General features: G+C 36.5%; 1 protein-coding gene across 4 annotated transcripts in view; it reads right to left on the reverse strand.

The window, feature by feature from the left end:
* fubp3 (far upstream element (FUSE) binding protein 3) overlaps nucleotides 1–15,570 on the reverse strand; it is a 44,167-nt gene extending 28,597 nt beyond the window's left edge. For 2 of the 4 annotated variants that reach the window (XM_049486289.1, XM_049486292.1), the window contains exons 1-2: nucleotides 15,344–15,570; nucleotides 1,422–1,530 (exon numbers count right to left, since the gene is read on the reverse strand). In XM_049486289.1, coding sequence (XP_049342246.1) covers nucleotides 1,422–1,530; nucleotides 15,344–15,439 — 205 coding nt within the window. In that variant the 5' untranslated portion in view covers nucleotides 15,440–15,570. The remainder of the gene's footprint in view (nucleotides 1–1,421; nucleotides 1,531–15,343) is intronic. The other 2 variants (XM_049486280.1, XM_022668808.2) reach the window with 2 other exon arrangements.
* Nucleotides 15,571–17,075: the final 1,505 nt, after the last annotated feature.

Raw genomic sequence — 17,075 nt, forward strand, 5'->3', positions numbered from 1 at the left:
TAACATATAATAATATATTTACACTAAATGTGATCATTATTTAATTGCCTATACAACTCTGTGTAATATTCTAACAAGTACAAATAGCCTGTTGTAAGAATAAGAATATGCTGTTGGCCAGTACCCTGACAGATATGTGGGCCAGAAGAGCACAGGATGAGGTGCCTATCCTCTTTATGAACTCTACTCACTACTGTTTTCTCATCTATTCTAATAATATATAAAATAAGCGGTCAGTGAGTGTCGACCGCTATATATTTTTTTTATTTATTTATATTTATATATATATATATATATATATATATTATATATATATATATATATATATATATATATATATATATATATATATATATATATATATATATATATATACACACATATATATACACACACATACACACTCAGTTTAGCACCATCAGGTGGAATTACTAGCACCAACTGTGGATGCACAGAGAAACGTGTGTAGATTAAGAATAGAGCACTCGTTTGGCTTTGAAAGAAAATTCTAAAAAACAATTTTAAGAATTACAATTATGTTTACTAAAGCACCTCCCAGTGCTTAATGCCCCTTATAATGCCCCTGGATGTTCATTGATAGCTTGCCTTATAATCCGGTGCGTCTTATGGTTAAACAAAAATACAGTAAGAATAAACCCAAATAAAAGTCATTGGTGAGTGAGTGTGTCTAAGTGTAATTAACTCTATATAACTTTAGAATAAACTACATTTTTAAATTTCACTGACGATCAATCGTTAATTTGTAACAGTACTGCATTACACAAAGTGCTGGTGACAGAAGCGCAATAATATATGGGTAAATGGCTCATTCGCAGTTTAATCTCAACTCTGTCTCTCCAAAAAGTCCCCAAACACAACATATTTACTCACTAAATAATCAATCAGTACTTTCTACATAATCAGTACTTTCCACGTTTAAATCTCACGTTCCTTTTAAATCTCACGTTTAGCTGTTTCTATCGTTTTAAGGGTGGAAGACATGGCAGAAATAATCGCTGACTAATCGACTAATCTGGAAAATAATCAGATAAGTCGACTATCAAAATAATTAGTTGCAGGCCTACAAATAAGTTAATTACAAGTAGACACACTCAAGACCACTAATTGAAGTTATTGTAATAAAACTAAAAGACACACACAGTCTGCCTCCATCTTCACATACAAAGCATGTTAAACCAACTAAAACACTTAACAAAAAACAGCAAAATAGGTTTTGGCACATTTGCCTGAAATAGAAAAAAATATTCTGTCATATAAAAGTCTTAACTTAATTTGCTCTGCCAATACCATTTCAAAAACACCTGCAGCCCTTGTTGGGGACACTTATCTAAAAAGCTGCAGAAGAAGCATCAGAACTCAGCCCTCATCTCTGCATCTATAACATGTTTCAAGGGGCTTACCTCCTTCGTCTAGGGAGCGTTTAGGACCTCCATAGCCGTAGAGGGAAGGGTCGACAACAGGAGAGTGGTTCAGATGGGTCATCTGGTCTCCCCCAATTTTAGCTGCAATCTGAAGAAACATCAAACAGAAGACAAGAGAGTTTGATAAGACTGATGTGAAACATATGCCAAATACTGCATTATATGCTAAGTTTTCCATCAAACATCATCAAACAGTTTTCCGAACTAACTTACTGGAATAGACTGGAAGACATATGGGTAGATTGGTACAAACTAGATGGATGTTGTTGGATTTAAACTGGAATATAATTTATAGCAAAGTGGATTGAGCATTATTTAACTTCTAATATTATTAAATTTCTGAGCTGGATTACTCACTGATAGTTGATGACAGGTTGAGGGCACCAAGCTTAGATTGAGTAAGACTTGTTTATTAGGTTATGTCTAACCTATGATGTTATAAAACCTCAGTGAGAGCATCAGGTTCAGTGAGCATGGTGCTTCCCAATTATATATGATTGCACATTCAGAGGAAATGCCCAGTTAGCAATGATCGTACATAAAAAAAAAAAAATCTCCTTGTTGCAGGAAAAAGCTCAAAACCCAGAGCAGCAGGACATATATTGTGATTTCCAATAAACTGGTGCAGTCACTTAGTTTCTAACCGTGTCGTTTTGGGAAGCCCGCAAAGCTCCAATCGTTTGCTCACTTTTCACACTGAACTGCACTGCTTCTGATCTCCAATTAGCTATTCACCATCACAGATGGCCGCCATTCGCAAACTAGAAAGCAGACACAAAGGAGAGCGCACTTCTCCATTCAGACGTATAGGCTTTCAGAAAATTACACTAAATTGAGACGTCTGCCTCCTGCTCCGATTGATGCCTTTCTTTTTCTTCTTCTTTCGCAAAAGAGAGAGAAAGAGAAAAAATAAAAATATAATCTGTACAATTAGAGCCTCCTAATTAGAGGCTTCCGACACCTGAGGGACGTTAACACCAATCAAAACTGCACGAGATGCCCTGATGTAGGAACGAGCAGGATTTATATAAAGGGGAGGATGAGAGAAGTACTGCAGTGAGGGCTGGTAAGATACTGGAGGTAAAAGATGCAAAGAAAGATAAAGAAATAAAAAGAGGTGTAGAGAGGCAGAACAAGGGAGTGAGAGAGGTAGGTAGGTATGTAGAGAGCAGGACCGAGAGGTAGAGCAAGTGAGCAAGAATTAGGTATTAAAAAAAGAAAAAACACAAAAAGAGGTAGAGCAAGGAAGAGATACACAGAGAGGTAGTGTGTGAGAGGAAAGAGCGAGAGAACGAGTTAGAGAGCGGGACCGGGGTAGAGAGAGAGAGAAGTAGAGAGTGCAAGACTGAGGTTTAGAGGAAGAAAGAGTAAGTGAAGTAGACAGCAGTAAGGTACAGTAAGAAAAGCAGAGAGAAAGAGGTAGAAGAAAAAGAAAGCACATGTTGAGCCAAAGGGGTAGAATAAGAACAGCAGAAAGAAAAGTAGATGAGTTCAAATGAGTTCATGTGAAGCAACTGAGCAAAATCAGAGTTTATTAATGTCTGATTGGTTTTATACTGAAATATGTACTTATGTCCTCAACACAGAGCTGTGTCGAATGTTTTAGTACTGCAGACATAATTTTTTATCGTTTTGAACTGCAGTTATAAACCTTTTTAACATAGCCTTTTAGCTTTTAGCTCAATTCACCATATTCATAGAGAACTCACTTGCCGGTTCCCTATAGAGTTTAACAGTCATTTACTGATATAGGAGGGGGGGCTCTGGTGTGTTATGGACCCGTGGTTCTCTCTTTCTGTCCCCACGGGCTGTAGGTAGCCACTGTTTCTGACTCACAGTCGCCGACTGAGTCAGATATTAAACATGTTGAATATTTGCGGGGCGCCTGCGACTTGTCCGCGATCAGTCGTGACAAACACTGGCCCAAAATCGTGTAGTGTGAACCAGGCATGAGATGTAGAAGACGGTACAGAGAGACCGAGCAACAAAGAGGTATAAAGGCCAGGTATGATGGCCAGATAGTCTTTCTCTTTCTGAATGAGGTAGATAGAGAGGGGAAGTGAGACTGAGTAAGAGCGTATAGAGAGTGAGGTATAGAACCGGCTGCTCCTCCTCTTCCCTGGAGCTAAAGCCTCTTTCTGAATGAGGTAGATAGAGAGGGGAAGTGAGACTGAGTACGAGCGTATAGAGAGTGAGGTATAGAACCGGCTGCTCCTCCTCTTCCCTGGAGCTAAAGCCTCTTTCTGGGGAATGGCGGGGTGGAATGCCAGCTATGTGAGCGTGTGGATAAATCAGCAGCAGGGAAAGGCTGCAGCTCAGTGCAGGAGGTGGTAAACACAGCCCGGAGGAATCCAGCCCAACAACTGCTCACTTGTTGTCCGGTTTGAGGGAGTTTCGGAAGGGGTGCTTGGAAGGGTGCAGGGTAAATCACAACTATAAATAAATACATCAATAAAAACTCGGAAGTCGGTTTCAGAAGTTTCTGAAGACAGAAAGCATTTGAATTGCATACTCGTACTTAGAAGTAGAGCTGGGCGAAATGGTACAAATATTATGTAAAATCACACAAAAGTTAATGTAATGTTTAAACCAAACAAAATTTGATTAATAGACTCCAAAATCACTTGCTTCTATTAAAAAAAGGTTATTTTTCTTTAATCTGCAAGCCATCTCAAGGCCTGGGCTAGAAGGATACAGTTATAAAGCCTGTGGAGCAGTGGAACAGTGTTCTCTGGAATGATGGATGGAGCTGCATCCAATACTTGACGGTCCTTCCTTTACTAATGCTCTTATTAAATACAATCAACCCCTCACAGCAATGTTCTTTAATCTAGAAGAAAGCCTCCCCTTGACAAACAACTCTCAAACCTTTTTTAATATTACTAATGGCCAAAGAAGCAATGAGACAATACTATTGTCCACAGTGTAAATAAATACATTTTAACTACTCTAAAGCACTTTATATATGACATATCTTTATTAAAGCTGCATTTTTTGCTTTAAATATCATCCCTAGGTGTAATAAATACATATGTATCAATTCTGGAATGCTGTATAGGTATGGAGTACACTGCAGGGTCTTTAGTGCACTGGGCCCGATCAATATAGGTCAAACAGATCCAGGTGATCGTCTGTGACGCAACCAGTAAGTCTGCTTGCGTTCCTGGGTTCACCTACCTAGAACAAGTGTGGTACCTTTATGCTGAAGCAGCACAATAAAACACTAATTACACACAGGTATATATAGTGTGTGTTGCCCAATCTACCACCTCTTAACCGCAACAGTAGAATTAGCATTTTCCTGTAGTTATTTAGACCAATCAGACCTGATTAAAAGGTAAAAAGCTTTTAATTTACAACCATTTAATTCTATTCTAATTATCTACACCTGTGGTCTCCGACCCTGGTCCTCGAGTATGGAGTGAACAAAATTTGAACATAAATTAAAAAAAAAAAAAATTATATATATATATATATATTTATTTATTTTTATTTTTTTTTGGATACTTAATAAAAAATATTTCAGTTCAGTTTGCTTTAATTTTTGTGTTTTTGTGGATTTTCTGTGGATTTTGGCACAGTTTTAACAGGTGGGTGAGGCTTCGAAGGTGGCGTTCCCCTTGAATCTCCATTATCCAAAAAGAAATCAAATCAAATGTTGGAAATTGTTATAAAACACTGTATAGTTTTAACAGGTTATAATAAAATTCATGCCTTCAGCTTGAAGGATTTAAGAGACTAAAATGACAAATGTCTAATATTTATAGGCCTTGTTTGATTACATTGAGACAGATGTTGCACTACAGACGTAAATTAATGTAGCATTGCAACTGTAAATGTTTAGTGGTTTGTTGGGATGTTAAAATGTTTAGTGCTTAATAAACATTTTTTAAATTGTAGTTTTATATATTTATATTGCTTCTTCATATTTGAAAAGTCAGACAAAATATATGTACGATATTTAGTTATTGCAATGTTGAAAAAAGTATATAAAATGTATACAAGCTCTGAATCAGTTTCTTTAATTTTGCTATTTATAGGTTTATGTTTACGTAAAATTGACATTTTTTTATTCTATAAACTACAGACAACATTTATCCCAAATTCCAAATAAAAATACTCATTTAGAGCATTTATTTGCAGAAAATGAGAAATGGCTGAAATAAAAAAAAGATGCAGAGCTTTCAGGTCTCAAATAACGCAAAACAAGTTCATATTCATGAAGTTTTAAGAGTTCAGAAATTAATAATTGGTGGACCAGCCCTGTTTTTTATGCATCTTGGCATGTTCTCCTCCACCAGTCTTACACACTGCTTTTGGATAACCTTATGCCTTTACTCCTGGTGCAAAGATTTAAGAAGCTCAGCTTGATTTGAAGGCTTGCGATCATCCATCTTCCTCTTGATTATATTCCAGAGGTTTTCAATTTGGTAAAATTAAAGAAACTCAATTTTTAAGTGGTCTCATTTTTTTCCAGAGCTCTTCAAAGAGCACTTACTCTCTTAACACCTCTAACACTAACTACTTCTAACCTCATTTCCTTCTTCCCCTCCTTCACTCCTCTATCCTATTATTCCCCTTTGACCTCCTTTTATCCCTATCCAAAGATGTTTTACCTTTAAACTTATTTTACATTGTACTTGACTATTGTAAGTCGCTTTGGACAAAAGCGTCTGCCAAATGTAATGTAATGTAATGTAATGTATTAATATTAACTGTCCAGAAGTACTTTACAGGCCTGATACGTCTTATACATTAAACTCTCTCTCTCTCTCTCAGTGTATAAGAGCTGACATATTCGTTTCATTCTTCTGGAGTGTAATTAAGCGAGGCCTTGTGTGCGCGGCAGGCCAGCGGAGCTTGTTTAAAGCACATTTTCATAATCAACACCATTGCATAACCCCGCTGGACTGTGACAAGCTTTAAACAGCCCTGTGAGAACCTGTTGCGCTTCAAAAGCACAGACAGCATGAAGTACTGCCTCTGTGTTGGCACTTATGTAACTTCTGCAAAGCTTCATGTACAGCACTGAACACCGGCACTCGACGGCACAACACCCGAAACAGATAGCACCTGACCGCGGCGTCTGGCTACAAACGCGCTAATAAATTAGCCCCGGGGCACTCCTTATGTAAACCAGTAGCCATGGTATGTTTGGAGATGTTGTTTTCCATACGGGCTGTAAAATCGGCCCATGATCCTGGCCTGCTGCCCAGTTCTATTTTCTCCCGGCGGAGTTGATAAAGGCTACATGTGCGGACAGCTCTGTCGGGCCTGTTCTACAGAACAAGCCTTCAGAAAGCCTCAGGCCTGCGAGGAACAACCTTAGACCTGCCCACTTCTATAAAAAAAAATTAATAAAAAAAAAAAAAAAAAAAAAAAAAAAAAAACATATACTCAAATGGTTTTTCTAATAAATGTGTAAGTCAACAATTCAGTTCTGTCTTAATTAACATCAATTTACCAAATTGTATAGGTCTCAAAACAGAGCCGTGTGGGGCTCCACAACATACACTGAATCAAAATGTCACTATATACAGCCAAAAGTATGTGGTCACAATTTTCTATTAAATGCTTTTAGCTACTTTAACCCTATAGAACCTGTTTATAAGCCAGCAATTAAATTCTTTAACCTAATCACCACACCTCTGTCTGAAATTAACATCACTTTTAAAAGGCCTCAAAACAGAGCCCTGTGGGGCTATATAACATAAGACTGAATTAAATAGTCACAATATACAGTTAAACATGTGGACAGCTCTTCCTAATAAACACAGCTATAATTTTAGCTATAACTAAACTCTTAGGAACTTATTTATAAGCCAGCAATTCAGGTCTTAATAAACATCAATTTCATACGGTCAAAAGCAGAGCCCAGTGGGATGCCACAAGATAGATTGAATCAAATACTCAGTATATATAGCAAAAAGTATGTGGATACCACTTTATAATAAATGCATTTAGCTACTTTATCCCTATAGACACTTTTTAAAAGCCAACAATTCAGGTCTTTAACCTCATTACCACACTATTGTCTTAACATCAATTTATAAAATTTGGTTTGTGGACACCACTTTCTAATAAATGCATTTAGCTATAATTTAACTCTTTAGAACAAGTTTATAAGCCAACAATTCAGTTCTTCAACCACATTGCTACATTACTGTCTAAACATCAATTTCATAGGGCCAAAAGCAGAGCCCTGTGGAATGCTACAAGATATAATGAATCAAATGGTCGCCACATAATTTTACAATACTATAGCTCCTAAATTGAGATTAACTGCTAAATAATAAACCTAGGCATTCACTACATGTTTCACCAATTTCATAGGGCTTAAAATAAAGCTGTGTGGGACTCCACAAGATAGACTAAATTAAATGTTCACCACAATTCCACAATACTGTAGCTCCTAAACTAGGATTAACTGCAGAAAAATAAACCTGTTTTCACCCGTTTCTAATAAATGAACTTTGCTACTTTAGCCATTAAGACCCTACAATTTAGTTGTTCAACTTCAATACTACATTACCGTCTTAATTAACAAATTTTACTGGCCTCAATATAGAGCCTTGTGGGACTCCATAACATTGACTGAATTAAATGGTCACCACAAATTTTAACAATTAATTTAAAGTTAAGAAACTACAGCTAATATAATTGTACTCTTAGGAGCAGTTAAACAAAGAAACAACTGGCAGCATGCATTATGCCAGGGGATGGCTAGCTAGAGGAGTATATAGCCAACCAGCATTGAGCTGTGGAGCAATGGAACGGTGCTCTACATCCTGACCTCACTAACTTCTAGCTACAGTTGCTGAATGCAATCAAATCCTCAAGGCAATGCTCCAAAATCTAGTTTTAAAAAAAAAAGTCTCTCCTTAATTATTATAACAATTGCTGTTAATAAACCCAAATCTTAATAATCAGGTCACCATAATGCCATAGTCACAAAAAACACGTGAATGCATGTACACCCATACCTGTATAAGGTCTGAGGTGTTATCTCGTCAGTAAGGCAAGAGGCGACTTAAATTGATTTAATCCTCAAGCCACAGTGTGTACCAGGAATACATCATAGAAGACTAATATATTACCACCCACAGTGGACAGTACACACAGTGGGCAGTAATGATCATGAGCTGCAGCTTCTGGCTAAAACTGTCCATGCGAACCGACAAAGCAACTCCGGCAGAAATTACATCAACATTTAATACAGGTAATCCCATATAATTTTTTCTTCCATGAGACATGGTAAACATTATGGGACACAATTCTAGCTCCTGTCTTGTGGCATAATACGTCATTGTTCATACATTGTATATGTACAGCTCTAGAAAAAAAAGGGAACACTTAATAATAATTATTTTCTATGATTTTGCAAAACTGAAAACTTTAAAATATAAATAGGAGTAAGGTGGATGAACACAAGCCATCAAACCAAGCTGAACTGCTTAATTTTTTTGCGCCAGGAGTAAAAGCATAAAGTTATCCAAAAGCAGTGTGTAAGACTGGTGGAGGAGAACATGCCAAGATACACAAAAACTGTCATTAAAAACCAGGGTTATTCCTCCAAATTTTAATTTTTGAACTCTTAAAACTTTATGAATATGAACTTGTTTTCTTATTTCAGACATTTTTATTTTCTGCAACTAAAAACACTAAATACAATATTTTTATTGTATTTGGGTAAAATGTTGTCTGTAGTTTAAAGAATAAAACAACAATGTTAATTTTACTTAAACATATACTTATAAATAGCAAAATCAGATAAACAGATTTTTCCAGAGCTGTATATTCCTATACTACTGCACTGACATTGTTTAAAAACTACTTCAATTTAAAGTCTATTGTGAAGACGTCTTGACCAGAGTCATGCTACGCGTCTACAATATCGCTAAACACTCAAACACACCACTAAACAAGGCCAGGACGGGCCTGCTGCACACTTCTGGTTTTTCGTGTTATGCAAGCACTCTTACAAAAGGTAGGTCTGACAGGATGCCTCTGCAATACTCAGCCTAACTTAAGAGTCAGTAAACAAGCTTCCATGGTCTTTTGTGCTCTTAAATAAAGGCTATTTATTTTACCAACCAAAGCCAATAATGGTAATATAGCATTGTTTAATATTGCATAACATGCAATGAAATTACCTACAGTGTCTTGCTTCATTATTTTACAATGTAATCTGTTGATCTGTTGAACGCATATCATTGCCGTCATGAACAACCTTGAATCTCCACTGCTGACTGTTCACTTTTCAACAGAATTTGTATGTGGCAGTATTTAACATGCCGTAGAAAAACTCCTGAACAGACCTATAGAATAAAGAAATGTATTTTTTAAATCTACAGGAGTCACATTCTCTATTTGTTGCTCATTTACGATATACAGTATATAATCCTAAGTAGTGCTGCAACAAATCAAAAATAAGCCACAATCTGCACAAAGCAATATATAAAATATTCATTTACTGTCATATTTGTCGCCCCTCATTTCTTTTTTTGTTCCATGTCATTCAATCCAAAACATCAGTTTTATGATCCATTACACAACTAGTCCTAAAGAGAAGTTTCGTAATTATTCAAAGATCAAAACAGTATAAAAGTTTAACTACACCACAATAGGATTTTTTTTCCATATAGCATGTGTGTCTAGACTTAAACCATCCAGCCCCAAGTTTATTTTTGTCAAATTTATTTTTTTTGCTTGTATTAATTTTAAAAAATTCCATTAATAAACTCTTACTGATACAAATACCAAAAAACTTTGAAAACCAGCCCAGAAATGTACGAACATTGTAAATTTGGACCAACTAGAGGGATTTTGTAATAAAAAAAACACTAAGTATGGAATAGTATATACAAGGTGTGTGCCATAATATATTGTAAGCAATAATAACGCCAACATTTTTGAATATTGTGAACGATATTATACCATGAAATATGGTGCCATATCACCCACCCCTAATTATCACATCAGGGTAATACTTTGTTCTGTTTTTAGCAAAAGAAAAATTCACACTGTTAATTTCCCATTATATATCTAATAACTTTTTGACAGATTATCTGTCCAGTATCATTTATTTTACTTTAATCCTGGATTTATGGAGATATAAGGACTGCATTCTTATTATTAGTATCATGAAATTCTGGATCATTGACTTCTGTTACAAATCTAATAAAATTGTTGTATTTTGTAATATCTCAGTTAGGGGTCTGCCATATCATATCGTACAAAATAATAAAATTTAAATTTCATTTTGTTGCAGTAGTGTATTCTTGAAATATATAATTTTTAATTTAGTGTTTTGTCATATCTCCAAGAGTATCATTAATCGCAAAAATACAATGAAATATTTGTTAATTTATGTCATTTTAAGGCCATATCGCCTACCCCTAGTATATGCTGCATATTTAGTTTGTATACTAAAATACTGTGATATATTCTTAGCATCTCTTATTTATACATCCTTGCACTACAAACAAAAAAGGCTATATTTAAAAATGTTGTGTGCTTTTAGCAGTGAGCCTAATGAATCAACTTATAAATAAAATATTTATAAGAACTTTCCTTCAAAATCGTCCCGTAGAGTTAATAAAACTCCTTCAATGTAATAATTTCACTGTTCAGTTTTAATAACCATCCCATTTAAACGAAAGGTGAAGATAACTGACAGTTAAGCGTGAACAAATTAGAGGAACTCTTTAGGTGTCTAAATATATTTTTCTAGCCGGATACTTAAAAGGCTGTGTGACGTTCGGTTAAATTTGTGTATATCATTTATATGCAATGTAACTCTTGTGCACCCATACACTGAAATGACATACTATTCAGCACTAACAAGCACCCATTTCCTCATCAGCAGCTCACCTGATTTACCATCATTAAGCTCTGATTCACCAAACCAGGTATTGAAATGGTATATAGTACTATAAATAATACTAGACATCGACACAAGTATTGGTAAGTCTGCTCATTCATTGATTCTGCTTTGGCTGGAGTAACTGAAGTCTTTGTACTAGATTTTGCATCATGGCTGTGAGGATTTGATTGCATTTAGAGACAAGTGTGTCAGTAAGGTCAGGATGTTGCTCCTCTATATTGAATTAGTGTAGTGTTTTGGGAGCTAGCAGAAGCATAGCTACTGACGATGGACACCTATAGGTACCTAAGTTTGTGTGTGCATTGGCGTGTCATAAACGAATGCATTTATTTAAAGGAGGGATGACGCACTGAAGTGGGAATTCTGGGCTAATGCTGATATCCAATATTACATGTACTATATATCTGCCAATGCCGATATACAACTTTACCTTACATTTTAGTTTTCAACCAACTGTATGCAAAGAATAAAATCTTTTGATATCACATTTATTTAGCTAACTGGCCCTTACACAGAAGACTGGTCACAGCTTTAAACTCACTTTTTAAAATCAACATGTTAAAGATCTATGAAACAGTTTTTTTTTATTTTAACATAATAAGAGCATTAATTGTCACTAATATAATGACAATAGAATATCAGAGTAATTATAGCATTTTAAAGACAGCAACATTTAAATTATTCATAGCTTGGGAAATATATACTTTTTTTCTTTACCTACTGCAGTCTGTGCACACTGAGTATGAAGTCGCACTTGTCTGGCTAAATACTGTTCACTGATACACAGCTCTGGAAAAAAAATGAGACCACTTAAAAATGATGGGTTTCTTTGATTTTACCAAATTGAAAACCTCTGGAATATAATCAAGAGGAAGATGGATGATCACAAACCATAAAATCAAGCTGAACTGCTTGAATGTTTGGCATAAAGTTATCCAAAAGCAGTGCTGTGATTAAAAACCAGGGTTATTCCACCAAATATTGATTTCTGGACTCTTAAAACTTTATGAATATGAACTTGTTTTACTTTGCATTATTTGAGGTCTGAAAGCTCTGCGTCTTTTTTGTTATTTCAGCCATTTCTCATTTTCTGCAAATAAATGCTCTAAATGACCATATTTTTATTTGGAATTTGGAAGAAATGCCCGTAGTGTATAGTTTCCAGAGCTGTGTATGTGAACAAACATACAAATCCACACAACAGTAGATATCATCATTAATGAGATATTATTGAGCTCATGTCCATTTACTGTACGATAAGCCGATAATGTAATTATCGTGACAGGCCTAGTAGTCGATACTGATACAAGTCTGGTATCATCGTGCAACACTAATTTTTTAAAGTGGTGTACACACACACACACATATTTGGAGACATGCCTCAACTCTCCTACAGTTGAAAGCAAGGCCTTTGGCTTGGCCTGAAGCACGTTTTCCCCCTCTAGTCAACTTATGGCAACTCCATTTGCTCACAACAGCATGGTTGAAAATGGCTGTCGCCCAGCTTTAACGACACACACGACGGTGAACGTGTAGAGCCGGTGCTGATCGTGTGCGTGTTTATGCCCTACTTTCCAGCCGCCTTTAAAACTTCTCATCCTGTAGCTGCTTAAGTTCACCAACTTCAGCGGCCTTGCTGCGCTGGTTTAATCGGTGTTAGCTCACATTTTATCAGGTTGTTGCTTTGACACACTTTTCTACAGGTTATAGCTCAGTTTTAACGTGTTTTAAACGTGTAAAAACTGCCACAACTACGTTTAATCACTTGTTGAATCGCTGAACTGCAAATGAACAAATTCGTGGCGATGTTAGCTAGCTAGCCTAAGCTAAGCAACCACCTATCATTCCAACACACTTTGAGCAATTGAGACGAATTAACTACTTATTTATACACCGAGACAAGTCCACAACACTTGTATCTACACGGAAAACGTCTTCACACATTTTTAAAGCTATAAATACGACGCATTCCCACACGTTTATCGCCACGTTTGTCGTTTAAACCTCGAATCTCGCCTGTGTGCGGAAACTAACACTAACTAGCCTGGCTTAGCCTGCTAGCTTAGCATGTTACCTTAGCCTGTTAGCTAGCTAACTAGGCCACGCAGCGTTAGCTTTAGCATTAGCTTATCCGCTAACAGCGTTAGCCTTAAAACTTCTCCAACAACAGGTTGCCGTGTGGCGTGTTTTGGGTCGGCTGCACTTCTACAAGTCGCGTTAGAATGGGCGGAAAGTTGTCTAACGTGTATTTAGACGCGATTTGCGAACTTCTAGCCAATGTGTTAAGCACAATCCGACCGAAAGTGTGTTCAACACGTTTTGAGTTGCTGCGTGTGCGTGTAGTGCATTAGCTAACTAGCTAGCTAGCATTAGCTTTGCACACAACTGTCATATCTAGCTTGTGCTACATACACACCAGTACTACTACGTGTAGCTCTGATTATGAACGTGTAGAATAGAGATTTTCTAGATAGATTAGTTAACTGGATAGGTGTGTGCATTAAAATGTGAGGTTTAGAGTCGGTACGTGTGTTACAACGTGTTTGCTAGCTTGTTTGATGTGTGTTTGCACAGAAGTGCCATACATACTAGCTTAGCTACGTGTAGCACTGCGTAGGAACGTGTAAAATACAACTTAACACTGTAACTAGAATAGATGGCTAGCTATATGCATTAAAATGTGAGGTTTATAGTGTATACTTGTGCTTACAGCGTGTTTTCTAGCTAGGATTGCTGTGCATGTGTGTGTGTTTGCACAGGACTGCCATACATACTAGCTTAGCTACGTGTAGCACTGCTTGGGAACGTGTAAAACATAGCTTAACAAGGTAACTATATTAGTTATCTTGCTATATGAATTAAACTGTAAGGTTTAGAGCTGATACGTGTGCTTACAGTGTGTTTGCTAGCTTGGTTTGCAGTGTATGTGTGTGTTTGCACAGGAGTGCCATATATACTAGCTTAGCTACGTGAAACAAACGTGTAGAATATAGCTAACTAGTTAAAGGTAACCTAGATTTATTATGTGGATTACAGTTCTAGGTTTATAGCTGGCTGATACGTGTAACATTACCTATAGCAAAGTGTTTAGAAAGTAACCTAGTAGTTAGCTAACTTAGATAACTCTAGCTTGGCTCTAGCTGGCCCTGTGTTTGTGCAGGAGTGTCATACATACTAGCTATTTAATTAACTAGCTAACATACGTGTAGCTCTGTTTAGGGAAAAGCTAGAACGTGTAAAAATGCAGCTCTAGCTAGGTTGGGTAACTATAACTAGTTATGTGTGGCTATTAAAGTGTGTTTGTTTGAGTCACAGTTGACTCAAAGTTTAGGCTCTGAGCTAAGCTGTTGCACTGTGCATGGAAACATGTGTACGTGTAAACGTGTAGCCTTTTGGATTACGCGGTCCCATTACAGTTAACGTTATACACATGCTTTAAACTAGTGCAGCCAGATAACCTACGTGTAGCAGCTCTGCTTATGAAACGTGTAAAAGTGTCAGGTTCAGAACTGACAGTCACAGAGTCAATGTGCATAAATGTGCTCTGTTTAAGTGTCACATTTGGGAGCTGAGATGTTTAAACGTGTGTAAATTACGTGTAGCACAGTTAGGTTAACTAACTAGGCACATTTGGTAAAGACTACGTGTGTCTTAGTTAGCTTATGTTAACTACTTGTAGATATAGAGCTAGATAGATTAGCTAGATAGATTAGCTAGCTACAGTTGTGTAGCACACGTGTAGCTAAACGAGTATAACTTAAGTAGTTTACGTGTACGTGTAGCGCATGGTTAGCCAGTTAGCCAGCTAGGCTAGCTAGCGTGTTAGGAGTGTGTTTGCTGGCTGCCGGGGAAGGGAGGGAGTGAGTGAGTGAGGGCTGGAGTTGAGCTGGGGCTTTTTTTGTAAAAGTAGCTAACTAACTTGCGCTTCTCCGGAATAAAAAGCCCCCCACTTCGCCGCGTTCCGCCCGCCGGTCCGAGCCGCGGCCCCGCTCCGCCGGAGCTCCGTGTCGGTTACCTGTCTGGCTCGGTGGAGCGCGTCCGCGAAGCCGTCTCCCTTCATCCCAGGCTGAGCCACCGAGGCCTGTCCCTGCACCAGCTCCGCCATCATCATCCTCCTCCACCTCCTCCCCCACCGACACACACACTCTCTCACTCACACACACACACTCAGAGAACTGGGAGAGCCGAGCACGAAAATACACACACTCACACACACTTACACACACACCGACCCCGGAATCAGTAGCCCTACGCGCTGGCTGGATCAGATCAGAAATCTCGCGAGAAGCAGCGCTCACCCCGCTGCTGGTTTAATAGAGCGCTTTCAGATCTCGGACATCAACACGGAAAGGCCGCCATATTGGAAGGACCGGATAAGAGTTGTGTAGTTGAGCGCCTACAGACTACAGTAAATATAATAAAAAATAAATACATTATTTTCTCGAATATATTAAAATCTATTCCACTCTTTTAACAAAACGGTGCCAATTTTTTTTATGAATGACTCTCAAAATGTAGAAATCTTAGTAAATCTCAAAAATGTTTTTTTTTTTTTTAATTGAGGCAATGATTTATCACAATGAACAAGTTATTTATTACATTAATGAAACAGTCTTTAAATTGAGGAAGCAATTTATTAAACTGGGGGAACAATTTGTTAAACCGAGAAAATAGATTGATAAACTGAGGGAACAATTTATTACATTAAGCAAACAATTTATTACATTGACTGAGCTATTTATTACATTAAAGAAACAACTTCTTACATTGAGGGAGCTAATTATTAAATTTAAGGAATAATTTATGACATTAAGGGAGCTATTTATTACATTTAGTAATCAATTTATAAAACCAACCCTTTTTATTACATTGATGAAACAATTTATTTAATTAAGGATATAATTTATTACATTAAGGAAACATTTTTTATCACAATTTATTACACTGAACAAATTGTTCATTACTTTGAGGGGACAGTTTATTAAATTTGGGAAATAATTATACAATAATAATACATTTATACATTTATTAGTTTAAATATATATATATATAAACATTACATTTCTACCTTTACCATTTAGGGTCAAGGTTAAACTGACATAAAACAAATTCTACCTCTATCATTCCATCACTCAAAAGCTATTGCCTGTGTTTGTTTATTAAATACATATATAAAATAAGTGAAGTGTCCAGAGCCATCATATATATATATTTTTGAGAATGACCCACCGTCCAAATAATAGCTGTATCTCTGTGGAAGAACAGAGTAAAAGGATGAAAATAATAAAGTATACAGAGAAACAGGTACTATAGAACTACAGCCTGTAATTATTATAGGACAACAGTTGTTAGTCCTATCTGTTGTTACAGATGTTAATATTATGGTTGATTGGTGTATGTACAGTATATACATGTGCATGTATCGTTATTGTCATGCAAAAAAACTTTATTTCTTAAAACTTTACAAAAGAAGGACAAAATGTTTGTAAATTTAAAAAAAAATGTAATGTAAATCTAGCAGTTGTTCATTATATTGTATATCTTCTCTCAGAATTGTATGATAAATAGAACAATAAAAATGCTCCAAAAGTATGTGGAATATTGGTAACGGCTTTTTTTTTTACAATGGCTTTCAATGAAAAAATAAGATGTTTTTTTCTTTTTTTACTGAAAACACCCCACAATTATGCAGTGTGAACAGACTGTTTGGACTGATATACAAATGTGATTTAATTTTTTTTTTTTTT

This window comes from Astyanax mexicanus, chromosome 1 (assembly GCF_023375975.1).
Source record: "Astyanax mexicanus isolate ESR-SI-001 chromosome 1, AstMex3_surface, whole genome shotgun sequence".
In the NCBI taxonomy this organism is placed as follows: Eukaryota; Metazoa; Chordata; class Actinopteri; order Characiformes; family Acestrorhamphidae; genus Astyanax; species Astyanax mexicanus.